A 13464-nucleotide genomic window follows, 5' to 3' on the forward strand; every position below is an offset into this window, starting at 1 on the left:
ATTCAACATGCCCATTGTGGAGGCAAGAGAACAAGGCACAGTGTAACTGGCCAGAGCCACACAGCCAATGAATGATGAAGCCACGGTTTTACACCCAGGCGGTCTGACTCCAGAGCTTGGGTTAAGCTGTCCCTTCCTGAAGCGGGAGGTAGACTTGATAGGAACACTAGAGTTGTTAGTCCCAAATCCCAGGACCCCTGGGACCTGGCCTCCTGCCCTCCTTCATGAAGTGCCATGGGTGTGACCGAAAGGCCACTTCACATGCTCCAAGCTTTCCACTCACATCTGACCACCTAACTCCCCTGCTTAGACACCCTGTGGCCCTAAGAGGGCAGTTGGCTACCTTAAATTGGCTACCAAGGCCTCCTCTCCCAGCTCCCACTTGCCTCGTGCTCCAGTCACTCGGACACTCTGAACTTGCAGCAGCTACTCATATGCACTGTAGGACCTGGAACTCCCTCCCTCCACCCCTCACCAGCACTTCCCAATCACCGGCTAACTCCCAATTTCCATTGATCACTATGTGACCTCACTCAGAAGCAGTAGGTGTGCGGGGCCTGGGGAGGGCTTTACTCTGAGCTCCAGGCCTGGATTCACCCTTCCCAAGCACAGGCTCAAGCAGTCTTGTCCTGAAGGCCCACTGGGACCAAAGGTGGTGGGTGTGTCATGATGGGGTACCTGCCCTCAGGAGGGGGAGTGTGTGTGGCAGGTTAGGAGGTGAACACCCCACTAACCATCATTCTCAGGCAAGACCCAAGACCTGTGAGCGCACAATAGGGTCCCGCCTCTTCATTTTCCTTTCCTCCTCTCACATGGAGGACTGTGAGGACTAATTCACTCAGTCTATCAGGAAAAAAATGTAATTTCTAACAATGAGTGGGTATTTTCTCATGTTGACTCCTGTGGCTCATTAGCTAACCAGGTGGATGATATTGACATTGCCTGTGAAATGGTTATGCCATCCACAGCATAGTCATCAAACATGTGTAAGAAATAAGAGCAGAAGATGGGTGGGGTGAGGGGGTCGTAGCTCCCACTATCTTAACCTGCCCATTCCATGGTGACCCTAAGGCGTAGGGACAAGTTCCTCACTGACATTTGATGGGCACTTGCTCTGCAGCAGAAAGGGTTCCAGAATCCATCTAGCCCTGGTCCTGGCCCTTGAAGAGCTCGGGCTCTCTTAGGAAGGATGGGCTTGAACATCTACAGGTCTGAGAAGAACAACAGGATCAGAGGGCTCAGAAAATAACCTGGGAGACACTGTCAAAGCCCCTCACACCCCTCCACCCCCAGAGTGCTCAGTCACACACCAGATCCAGCCCATGAACTACCGTAAAGAAAGCCTGTTGGCCACTGTTAGGAGGGGCGAGACATCGGAACTGGTGGTGATGGGACGGCCTGTGGTGCCATTCATCCTTCCATGTGGACTAACTGTGCCCTGTGCTTCCAAGAGGGTCTGACTCAGGCTCTGAGTGAGGGGCTGAGGCTCAGGCTGCTGCATCACCTGACCCTTGTTTCAGGCTGGGAAGGTGCCCGGGGCACTTTCTTGTGCCCACAGGCCTCAGAAGAGGCTTCAGGGCTCAGCCTGAGAGGACATGGGAATGGGTTTCTTCCAGCAGGTGCTGAAAGAGGTAGGGGGAACTCGCACTGCCACGCTATGAGAGGGTGTGGCGGTTCCTCATGCATGGAAACCCTGTCTCGGAGGTATGGGCCTACACACCATCCCATGAGGGACGGCCCCCTGGCCTGTGTGTCAGACGCAGACCACCCAGCCTGTGGGTGTTGGCCAGTAATGGTGTGCTGGCTCCAGTATGGGCCATCAATCATGTCACCTCTGAGGACTTGGTCACCTGGGAAAGACCAGCTCAGAGTGCACAGCGATGTCCTTCCTCCCATTTCCAGAAGCGCTTGGGGCCCCACTGGCCTTACTGGTTCCAGGAGAGGGGGACAAGGACGTTGCTGGCCCGGGCAGCCTTGTTTCCAGGTACAGTACCAGGAGCAGGGCTCCGTGCATTGGTACTCAAGGCCAGCCAATGGTGTGGTAGCCTGTAGGTTCAGGCCTGGGAGGCCACAGGGTTGTCCTCATCCCCACTCTCCTGAGCTGACCCACTCTTGTCCTAGGGCTACCTCTCTCTGCCTCCCCTTGTCTAGGTCCTGAATGGGTTGCCTCCCAATCAGAACCCAGGGCCAGGAGTAAGGTCTACAGTCTTGAGACAGTAACTTCCCCTTTTTAGGCCTTTGTTTTTCCACATGAACAATAAAAATATTGGATAACATCAGTGGTTTTAAACCTTTCTCAAGGACTCCTTGTCAAGTGAAATCTTATATGAAGTCTAATTAATATATAATATAGATTAAAATAAAGCTGCTGTGAACCAGGTGGAGGGTGGGGACCCGGATCTCTGTTCACTTGGCCTTCCTTTAGCTACAGCCCGCCAGGTGGCCCCTGAGTTCTCAGGAGACTCCTAGAGCTCTAATGAAGCCGTGTGAGGCCATGAGGCTAGCTAGATCATTCAGATCTTCCTGCTTTGATGTCCTGGGGTGTTGTAACTTCCTAAAGCCATCGGGGCCTAGCCCTCAGGCCCAACCCTCTCCTGAGTCACGAAGGGAAGGCGGTGTGGGATGCGCACAGGCCCGGCTGGCTAGCTGGGGCCGCTGCCACAGTCCCCCAGGGAAAGCTGCTTTCTGAAACCCTCTGGCCAAAGGCTGCCAGTCACAGCAAAGAGAGGAAGTCTGTCCCCATAGCCATCGTTGCCACCAGCAAGCCTGTGGCCCAGGTCTGGCCCATCCCCATTTCACTGAGGGCCCTCTTCCTGCAGAGGCTCAGGCCTGGGGGTAGGGTCTTGATGTTGCTATCCCTGCAGACCCCCTTCCATGCTGTGGCCTGGCCCCCACCTGAAACTACACAGCTTGGCAACTGTAGCACACAGACTAGCTCCAGAGCCCCGCCTGGCTCAGATGAAGTCACCAGTCTTCTGAGAGCTTCAGAACGGTGAGTTCTAGATTCTGCCTGCCCCAGGTCTTCCCAGAAGTCTTGTCTCCCCTCCACTTACTCATCTCCACTTCCTCCCCCCACTCCAGAGCCTTCCTCCCTTGGTCCTAGTCATCAAGACAAGAACCTCTTCCTGCCCAGGTATCCAGGGTGCCTGGATATCATTGAACCAAAAGCTACATGCTCTGGGCCCTGAGGATAAATCCCAGGAGAGGCATGCGCTGCTCTAAGCATGACTAGGAATCCTCGGTCTTGCTGAATCAAAGGCTGCTGGACCGGAACCACCATAGGGGATGGGCCTGGTTTCTGTCCCTACCAGGTAGGGAGGGCCTGGAGCTTTCCTGAGGCTTCCCATGTCCAGTGGCAAGGACCTAACCCTCATTCTCCTCTGCTGGGTGGAGAGGATGTGTGTCCCTGAGCCCAGACACCAGGCAGGCAGCCTCCCATCATTCCTGCCAGTGGTCAGCCCAGCCATAGTGCCTCCTGAGCCCTCCTGGCCAAACCCACAACCTGACAGCAATTCCCCAGGAGACTCTGAGTGGGGACAGACACTTTATTAAAGGGTCACAAGTCCCCCATCTCTGCACCTGTCAGGTTGGCTTTGGGTAGATGGTCCTGGTTGTCTTTCCTTCCAGTTGCTTTGTCCGTGGCTTCCTGAGATTTGGCGTCCTCACTGGCATCTGGGGAAGGGAGGGCTGGCAGCTGGCAGAGGGCCAGGGAGTGTCCAGCCCCACAGCCCACAAGGAGTCCTGGTGACGACTGCAGAGCCTGCACAGGCTTCGGGGCTTGGACATTGGCTTCGCTGCCGTCCCCGCACATGCCGTGCTCGTTCCAGCCCCAGGAGTAGCACGCCCCGCCTGTGAGGGAGAGGAGAGGAGAGGAGATGCTAGAGAAGCCGTCTGGGTTTTGAACAAGGGGCTGGAACACTCCCCTGGCCGCAGGCTTCATCATAACCCCAGTTTACACATGAAGAAACCAACGCTCAGTGACCCCAGTGGCGTGCTCACTGTCCCTGCTCCCATCCCACCGTGTTTCCCACTCGCACCAACCCACACATGATCCTGCCCCAAACCTGGCCCTGCCTCAGTGTCACTCCCCAGCAAATGACCTAAGACCTGAAAATGCTGTCTCCAAACATATCTCAAATCCTCCACGCCTCTCCATCTCCACTGCCACCCGCAAACCCAACGCCATTCTCCCTCATGGGGCTGCTCAGCATCCACTCGGATCTTCAAAGACCATCCAGGGGACCTCTGAGCCTGCGACTCTAATCCTGTGACTACTGCTCAAACCCTCCAATGACTTTCCACCTTAAAGACCTTTCCTTGGCCTTGACTATCTTGCTGGCCTCTCCTTATACAACTCCACCCTTACCCTCTAATTACCAGAACCCTGCCTTCTTACAGTTCCTTTAATATGCCTGTGGGGCCTTCCTTTCTCTCTAAGTCCTAGCTTTACTAGGCTCCTCACCTCCTCCTCATCCTTTGGATTCCAGCTGAAGTGTTGCTCAGAGGCCAGATTCCCCAGCTGCCCAATCCGACTGCGATTCCCGTTACTGCCCTTGTACTCTGCCAGCCCAGTACGTGGAGAGATGCCATGCATAGGGACATGTTTACTATCCCCGCCTCACTAGATTGTCTGCTCACTGCTGAATCTCTAGCACAGTGCCTGGTACACAGTTGGTACCCAATAAGGGTTTGTTGACTAGATAAGAGATTGAATGAACTAGGAGCCACACTGCAAGAAAGCATCAGAGCCGGCGCGCAAGCACAGGCCTCTCCGACAGCCTGTCAGCTCCCACCCACCGCAGCACCACCTCCTAGGGTTTGGACACATTCCTAGGCCTAAACTCTCATTTTTCTGCAGTCGTTTAACATTTTTTCTTGATATAAAATACATCTTCATGGAAAAATGGAAAATATGGATGAGTGTAAAGAAAAGCAGGCTTCTAGAATTTTGCCCACTACTACAAATATTTTAGACAGCTCTTTCAAACTTTCATATATGAAATTTGTAAATATTTGTGTATATTTTGTCCTGGTTTTACCCCTTAACATTTTTCCATGGAATTCAAATTGTTCAAAAAGTAAATTAAAAATAATTTGTTTGAAATTTTAAAATAGCTCAATATGCAAAAAGGTACAAAAAATAATTAACCAAAAAACACAATATCCCCATCAGATTTAGAACATTAGTAAACATTTTGCCATATTTGCTTCAACCCTTCCTTTAAAAAAGAAATATCAGTCAAGCTGGTATGCAATATTTGCATGTTTCTTTAATATTTTTCTACATATATATTCTTAAATACTATGTAATATTTTTAGTTTGTTTATAGGATCATGCAAATACATATCATTTTTATGACTCACTCTTTACACAGCATTGTTTTTAACATTTATCTGAGCTGATAGTTATGGATCTGGTTCATTTATTTTAACTTACATAGTGTCCAGTTATGTATAAATCACATTTTGCTTATTGATTTCCCTTTCCTTATACATTTTTAATTATTTAATGATAATCATTGTTGCTATTTTATCAGACAATATCATATACTGGAGGCCCGGTACATGGGATTCGTGCACTGGTGGGGGGTGTGACCTCCAGGGATCGACTGCTGTGGGAGCACTGCTCATCCAAGTCAGCTGAGCGGCTGTGGACCCATCCTCTGAGCTGCTGCTCCCTGGTCCAGCATCTTCCGTGGAGTCAGAGCACTCGCCTCTCCAGGGGACCCAGTCGGGCTGAGCCCAGAGACAATAGCATTGAGAGGCGGCAGAGTAGGCCTCAGTCCAGCCTCCCAGTCTCCACGGTCAGCTCTGAGAGCCCAGCAGCGGTGCTGCGTGGCCTGCAGGCTTCTGGAGGAGGATGTCTGCAGGGAGCAAGGAGGAGGAGCCTGGGGCGAGGAGGCAACGATCGCAGTCCAGGTTCCTGCCCATCAGCCCGGGGTTCCACAGTGGGAGCAGCCACTCATCCCGGTCAGCCAAGCGGTGCTCCCACTGTGGTAGCACACTGACCACCAGGGGGCAGCTCCTGCGTTGAGCATCTGCCCCCTGGTGGTCAGTGAGTGTCATAGGGACTGGTCGACGGGTCATTCTACCATTCAGTCACTGGGCTTTTATTATATAGGATAATATTATATAGGATATTATTATAGTACAACAATAATACTAATATTGTTACTATTATAAACAGCACTGCAATGAACATCCTTGAACATGTCTCCTTGTACAAATTGGTGTCTGTGCAGAGCTGAACCCTAGAAGTGAGTGTGGTAGGATCACATCTAATTTAACTAGCTCTCCACAGAGGCTGCAGTCATGTACAGTCCCATCAGCAATGGATATGAACTTGTTTCCCTCTATCTTTGCCTTTAGACTCTTGCTATTCTGGTAAGTATATTTAATTCATGTGCATTTCCCTGACTACCAGTGAGATGCATATCACTTTATGTTCATTAGCCCTATGTTGCCTTTTCTAGGATTGTTTATATCCATTCTTTGCCTGTTTTGACCTTTGATTGTTTGCCTTTTTCTTATTGATTTGTAAGTTTTCTTTGTGTATCTTTTATTTTTATAATTATTTGTTGTTAAATGTATTTCAGAAGTTGTGTGGTGTAGCTCTTTGTTTATGGTGTCTTTTTTTGCACAGATTTATTTAAAATTACTGCCTAGCCCTAGCCGGTTTGGCTCAGTGGATAGAGCATCAGCCTGCGGGCTGAAGGGTCCCAGGTTTGATTCCAGTTGAGGGCACATGCCCAGGTTGTGGGCTTGATCCCCAGTAGGGGGCATGCAAGAGGCAGCCAATCAATGATTCTCTCTCATCATTGATGTTTCTATCTCTCTCTCCCTCTCCTTTCCTCTCTGAATTCAATAAAAAAATATTTTAAAAAAATAAAAATAAATAAAATGACTGCCTAATTGTCCATTTTGGAGATTAAACAATTTCCTTAACCTATATTCTATTGTCAGATAAGTAGGTTGTTTCTAATTTTCCATTATTCTGTATAACATTTTTATGCATGAATCTTTGTCTATCTCTCTAATTATTTTCTCAAATTAGACTCTTACAATGGGAATTCCTGGCCAGAGGGCATGGGCATTTTCAGGATTCCTGAGTCCTGTTCTGAGAACCACTAGACGACTTTTCAGAAAGGCCACCTGCTATACTTGCAGCAAGCTGGGGGAATCTGTTTCACTCCACACTGCCAGTATTTATGAGTTATTCCAATGTTTAAGAATCTTTCCTAATTTGAAAAGAACAATGGTATCTCATTCTTTTAACTTGTATATTTTATTACCATTGAAATTGAAAATTAATTCTTATGTTTTCTCAGGTATTTGTATTTCCTCTTTTGTGTATTGTCTGCCTGGCATCTTTTTCCTGTTTAGTATAGGAAAGTTTAAGTGCTGAGACCTCAGAGTCAGATGGCCTGGGTTCAAATCCCAACTCCTCCATTTATTAGCTGAGCATCCCTGGGCAAGTTATTTAGCTTCTCTATGCCTCAGTTCCCTAATCTGTTAAATGGGGATAATGATAGTACCTTTATCATAAAGTTGTTCACAAGGACTAAATGAGTATGTGTAAAACAGAATGGTCCCTGGCACATGGTACCATATAAATATTTGCTATTGTTGTTGTCATTGATTAAGAGTCTTGTTGTTTTAAGTATTTTTTAAGAATATTAATTTATTCTCTGTCATATCTGGCATAAATATTTTTTTCTCAGTTTGACTTAAAATTTTGTTTTGGGCTTTGATATAAAACATAAGTTTTATGGTTCTAAGTATTAAAATTTATTGATCTTTTGTAATTTCTTCCATTGTTTGTAGGAATTGAAAGCCTGTCTGTATCTAGATCAGAAAAATATCCTTTTTGATGTTTCAATGATTTTAATTTTGTACTCTTTTTAAAAAATTGATTTCAGAGAGAGGAAGGGAAAGGGAGAGAGAGAAACATCAATGATAAGAGAGAACCAGAGAATCATCGATTGGCTGCCTCCTACAAGTCCCACACTGGGGATCAAGCCTATAACCCGGGCATGTGCTCTGACCAGCAATCGAACCGTGACCTCCTGGTTAATAGGTCGATGCTCAACCACTGGACCACACTGGCCAGGCTCAATTTTGTACTCTTTACATCTCACTTATTATCCACTAAAACCCTATTTTACAGACCACTCTTTCAACAGAGGGAGGCAGACAGGCCCAGGGTTCCCCTTCCCCCTACCCTTTCCTCAATGGGAAGGCAATACTTGGCCAAAAGCTTGGGTCTGGGGAACACAGATGCCTGCCTGCTGGGCTCCCAAGTGAGAAGTGCACACAGAGAGGATGTACCCCAGGCTGCAGCTCCTGTGGTGAAGCGGGATGTCAGCCAGGCTGAGCTGAGTTGTGAGGTGCGAGTACAAGAGGCTTGGTACCTTCAGACCAAGCCCGGCACCTGGTGTGGGCCTGGTGCCCAGCCCTGGTGAGTGGCACCAGCTGACGGTCAGCGGGAATGGGGGCAGGAGGAAGGCAGAGCTGACCTACCAGCAGGACTGGGCACAATGGGCAGCTGGCAGGTCCCTTTCCTCCTGCCAAAGGAAACACGCTCTGAGGAAGCCACGCTCCGGGCCGGGGTAGCCAAGGCCTTGGGCCAGGGCTTTCATGCCCACTGGGTCTCGAGGCCTGGCAGAACCCCAGAAATATCTGCCCCTAATACTTCCGAAGAAGCTCACTTGAGGTTAGGTACTTTATAGTCTCTATCTCCTTTAATTCCAACAGCTCTATGAGGCAGCCGTGTTTTATAGGTTGTTCTCATTACATAGACGAGGAAACGGAGGCCTAGGACCACTGAGGCAGTATGGCCACAGAATCTGTACTGAACTTTGCGAGTTCTATATCAGGGCTTCCAAAATAGCCTATAAAGGCAGACAACCAATATTTCAGGTCTGAGGGGCTCATTTTTTTCCTGTCGCATCTTCTTCTTCATTATCATAACCCTTTAAAAATGATTCTAAGCTCACAAGGCCATATGACACAGGCCATGGGACAGATCTGGCCCAGTGGCTCCTACTCCGCTGGCCCCTGGTATATGTGTGATATATTTACCTCGGGCTGTGCTTGCCATCCTGGGTCCCACATCCATACACAGCTGTGTGATACTGGTACTGAGGTCCCCACTAGCCTCAGAGGGTTGCCGGGAGGACTGCATGAGAGCTGGTTATATATATAAATAAAATGCCCCAGCACAGCGCCTGACACATAAGTGACAGCTCATGCCCACATAAGAGGCAGGCCACATGGGGAGAGAAGAAAAAGGCAGAGAAGAGAGGGAGGGGCACCGCCAGAGGGGAAGGCCTGGGGTGGAATGACTAGCATTATGAAGGTTGTGAACACCTTAAACAAACTTTGGAAAGTGAGAGACTGGCTGCCCCTTACCAGGACTCACAGCAGGACACCTTTCAAGACTGAGCTCCTCCAGCATTTTAGCAGAGGCTCCTGCCCCCACACCTCTTAGGGCCACCTTTAGGGGCGCAGTGAAGACAGGGAGGGCCTCTGGACTCAGCATGATGCTACCATGTGGGCTGTTCTTATGTAGAAGGAGTGGAAGGAGAATGTCTCGCGGTCAACTTCCCTGAGGCTAACTGGAATGCAGAGTGCCCAGTGTTTGAAACAACTGCGGCCAAAGCTGAGGAAGCAGATTCCCGCTTTTACAGAGGGCCCTCTGCACTGTGCCCGGCATGTGCCAGGTCCTCGAGGACACTGACATCCCACCTGACTGACCCAGATCTGCGTTACCGGCCCCTGAGCCTTGGGTGGAGAGCCTGTAATCACAGAGGGATTTCCTAGCCTCTCAGAGTTCAGGCCTCCTGCTCATGGGGCTCAACAGATTTGGCCTGACCAGGATGTGACAAGTGACGGAGCTCATGGCCCACCACACTTGCGTCAGCCTCAGAGCACTGCAGGCAGCGGAACCTTGGCCCCGGCAGGGTCCCTGGCACAGGACAGATACAATACCCAAATCTGTTCAGGCCTTGTGGCACCTGCCCGAGCTTCTTGGCAACCTGGGTCCTCACAGGGCCTTATGGTGCTGGGACTACAGCCCAACGACAGGGAAGGGCCTTGCCAAGGAGGGCAAACACCTGCGCGTATGTGGTAGAGCTTCCTGGTGGTCCCTGAACCACAGAATGAAAACTTCCCAACCGCTCTTGTAGCTGGTTGGTTCTGTCATGGCTAGTGCAAGCTGGAAGGTTCTGCAACAGCTTACGGTAACCTGCCTGCAAAGGCAGATGGCATGTCCCCATCCCTTCCTCTCTGTCCCTTCCTTCCTCTTGTCACTGCGACTATAGATGTGATAGCTGGAGCTCTAGCTGCCAGCTCACATGATGAGGAGGGCTTCAACCTAGGAAGGGTGCTTCTCAGGTTCATACAAATGTAACCTTGATTCCCACAACAACTCTATGAGGTATTATTAACTCCACTTTACAGAGGAGGTAGCTGGGCTCAGAGAGGTGAAATAACTGTGGTCCTATGACCAGTCTAGCCAGGACTAGAATCCAGGTTTCCCAAGTTTCAGGTTCCTCCGCTAGTTCAAACCATGTGAAAGTGGTAATATAATCAACAAACACTTAGTGTGTACCAGGCCCTGTGATAAGCATTTTTAAGTATTTATTCACTGAATCCCCAACAAAAGCCTATGAGGTACAATCTAACATTACCCCCATTTTCCAGAGAGGTGGCGAGAACTGTGCAAGGTAACATGGCCAACAAGAAGCAGAGCTGGTCTCAAACCCAGGCAGCCTGCCTCCAGGACTCTTCTAGCACACGGTCCCTCTAGCAGAAACTCTGCCTCCCAGGCAATAGAGAAAAGGTACAGTCACGGCCCACCTGTGTGGGGACCAGCTCAGCAATGGAGGGCAGAGCCCTAGCTGGCGAGAGAAGTGCTCTGGGGAGCAGCAGAACCCCGCCGAGGCTGTGAGCGCTGCGGCCAAGGCTGAGGAAGCTGAGGAAGCCAAAGAAGGCCTCCTGCACCTGGTGGAGTGGGAGAGGAGGGGGGAGGGGAGGGGGAAGATTTGGGGGTGGAAAAGTCAGGCAGCCAATGGTTCATCTTGTCTCCTGTCAAAGACCTCACAAAGACCTAGAGCTCTTCTGTGGAGAGAGAGGAGGGGTGAAGTTGGAGCACGGAGAGGAAGGCTCTGGACTCAGGAAGCTGGTATATGTCACAGTGGACACAGCTGATCTCAGAGCCTGGCCACTTTGGGAAAAACTTCTGAGTGTGCAGCCACCTATGCTCAAGGGGATGCCACCCTTTTGGCAGTAATTGGTAGGTCGGTCCCTAGGGTTCTGCTGTGAGCAAGAAGCCCAGAATCCAGGCCTCCGAGGTGCTCTGGTCTGGGTGGCAGCTTCAGGAGAGAAAGAGGTCCAGGCCCTTCCTCTCTCGCCTGGACAACAGACAGCCACTCTGCGTTGCAGGTGGAGGCAGCTGGCCCAGGCGAGGGCAGTTGGGCTGACACAGCATAGTCTAGGTCCGTGGTTGGCAAACTGTGGCTCGCGAGCCACATGCGGCTCTTTGGCCCCTTGAGTGTGGCTCTTCCTAAGCCTTAGGAGAACCCTAATTAAGTTAATAACAATGTACCTACCTATATAGTTTAAGTTTAAAAAATTTGGCTCTCAAAAGAAATTTCAATCGTTGTACTGTTGATATTTGGCTCTGTTGACTAATGAGTTTGCCAACCACTGGTCTAGGTCATCCCCTGGACAATTAATTCCCTGTCTCCCTACCATCGATGAGACCCAAATCACAGTGGAATGTGGCTGCTTCTCACCAGCCGAGTCACCTCCTGCAGAGGGCTTCCTAACTGGTCTCTCTCTGCTGCTGCCATTGCCTCCATGGTCTATTCTCCACACAGAGCCTGAGCGATCCTGTAAAACCCAAGTCAGACGCGGCACTGCTCTGCTCAGAATCTTCTTCCTCAGATAAACAACAGCTGGTCCGTCTCCAGCTTCCTCCCTGACCTCATGTCCTATCATGTTCCACCTTGTTGACATCACCATAGCTACACTGACTTCCTGCTCAAACAGTACTCACCTCAGGACCTTCGCACTTGCTGTTCCTGCTATCTGGAATGCTCTTGCCCTTAATAGCCACAGGTTCACTCCCTCATGTTGTTCAGCTACTTGTTCAAATGTCATGCTATCTGAGAGGCCTTTTCTGATAACATCATATAAAACAGGAATCCACACCCCTCCCCATCTCTATCTCCTCACCTGCTTTATTTCTTTATATTTTTAAAAAACTATTTGTTTATTATATCTCTCTCCCGACCAGAACACAGCTCTTTGAGAGCAGGGACTCTGCTTCATTTGCTGCTGCATCCCAGCACCTGAAACAGTGCTTGGCATTTATTAGTGCTTAATAAATACCTGTTGTGCAAATGAACAAACGAGTGAATGAACAAATGAATAAGTGGCTAGCAAGAGAATGAAGCTGCCTTATTCTCTCAAGAGGGCTAAACGAGTGCCCATGGGTGTAGGGTGTGGCTGCCAAGGGAAGGCTGATTTCCCCTCACCGTCAGGAAGGACCTGCCCTGCCCCTGGAGGTTCTGTGTCCCCAGTTGGCAGGGGCATTGCTGCAGTGGGCAGAGTCTGGGGTGAGAAACAAAAGTCCTTCTGATCCTGGGAATCTGTGGTGTGTGGGTGGGTGTGAATGTGTGAGAGAAGGAAGGTAGAGGCCAAGGAGCCAAGTAGGAGAGCACACACCCCGGTCCACAGGTGGCTCCCGCAGACCCACTAGAGGAGTGGCCTTGGTTCAGATGGTAAATAGGAACACCTTAACTTCTCGGTTTGCCCTCACAGCTCTCATGCTGAGGCTGTAAGGCAGGGACTGCTCTAGAACCTATGTTAGAACCCCGTAGCTCAGAAAGTTGCTCAGTCCTCTTCATCAATCTCTATCCCTTTACATAAGAGGAGACTGCGGCGCGGGTGGCAGTGTGGAAGGTCCGCCTCTACACACCTTCTCACCGCTCTCCACCCCCCTCTGCATTACTGCAGGCTCTGCAGTTGTGATGGTTAGAGCAGCCCAGGGAGGAAGGTATTAGGATCAACACTGTATGGAAGAGAAAACTGAGTCTGGGAGAGGTTCAGAAACAGCCCAGCTGGGAGAGGCAGAGGCCAGTGCTCCGCACCCTCAGGCCCACCCGCCCCCCCATCCCCCCAGGAGTAGGAGTGCTGTGGCGGCTGCGGGTACATTTCCTCAGTCACCTGCAGGGAGAGCGTGCTGTGGCACGTAGGCTCCACTGGGTGACTATTCTTAGATCGAGGGAGCTAAGGATGATGGATTTAGAACTTACGAGGTGGAAACATGTTGGCCTGTTTTATAAACAACCGAAATCCTCCCCACAGACTCCCTTTCTGAATTCTGCGTTCTCCATTAGCACTGCTGGCTTGCTGGGCTGCTGGGCTGTACTGGGAGAGGGACAGAAAGGCCACTAG

General features: G+C 50.2%; 1 protein-coding gene across 1 annotated transcript in view; it reads right to left on the reverse strand.

The window, feature by feature from the left end:
- Positions 1-3531: 3531 nt before the first annotated feature.
- The window catches only part of SERGEF (secretion regulating guanine nucleotide exchange factor), a 200408-nt gene continuing 190475 nt past the window's right edge, over positions 3532-13464 (reverse strand). Inside the window, 2 exon segments of the mRNA XM_036325582.1 lie at positions 3532-3631; positions 3634-3849. Of these exon segments, the coding sequence (XP_036181475.1) occupies positions 3549-3631; positions 3634-3849 (299 nt within the window). The 3' untranslated portion in view covers positions 3532-3548.

Source organism: Myotis myotis, unplaced genomic scaffold (genome assembly GCF_014108235.1).
Source record: "Myotis myotis isolate mMyoMyo1 unplaced genomic scaffold, mMyoMyo1.p scaffold_m19_p_10, whole genome shotgun sequence".
NCBI classification, from domain to species: Eukaryota; Metazoa; Chordata; class Mammalia; order Chiroptera; family Vespertilionidae; genus Myotis; species Myotis myotis.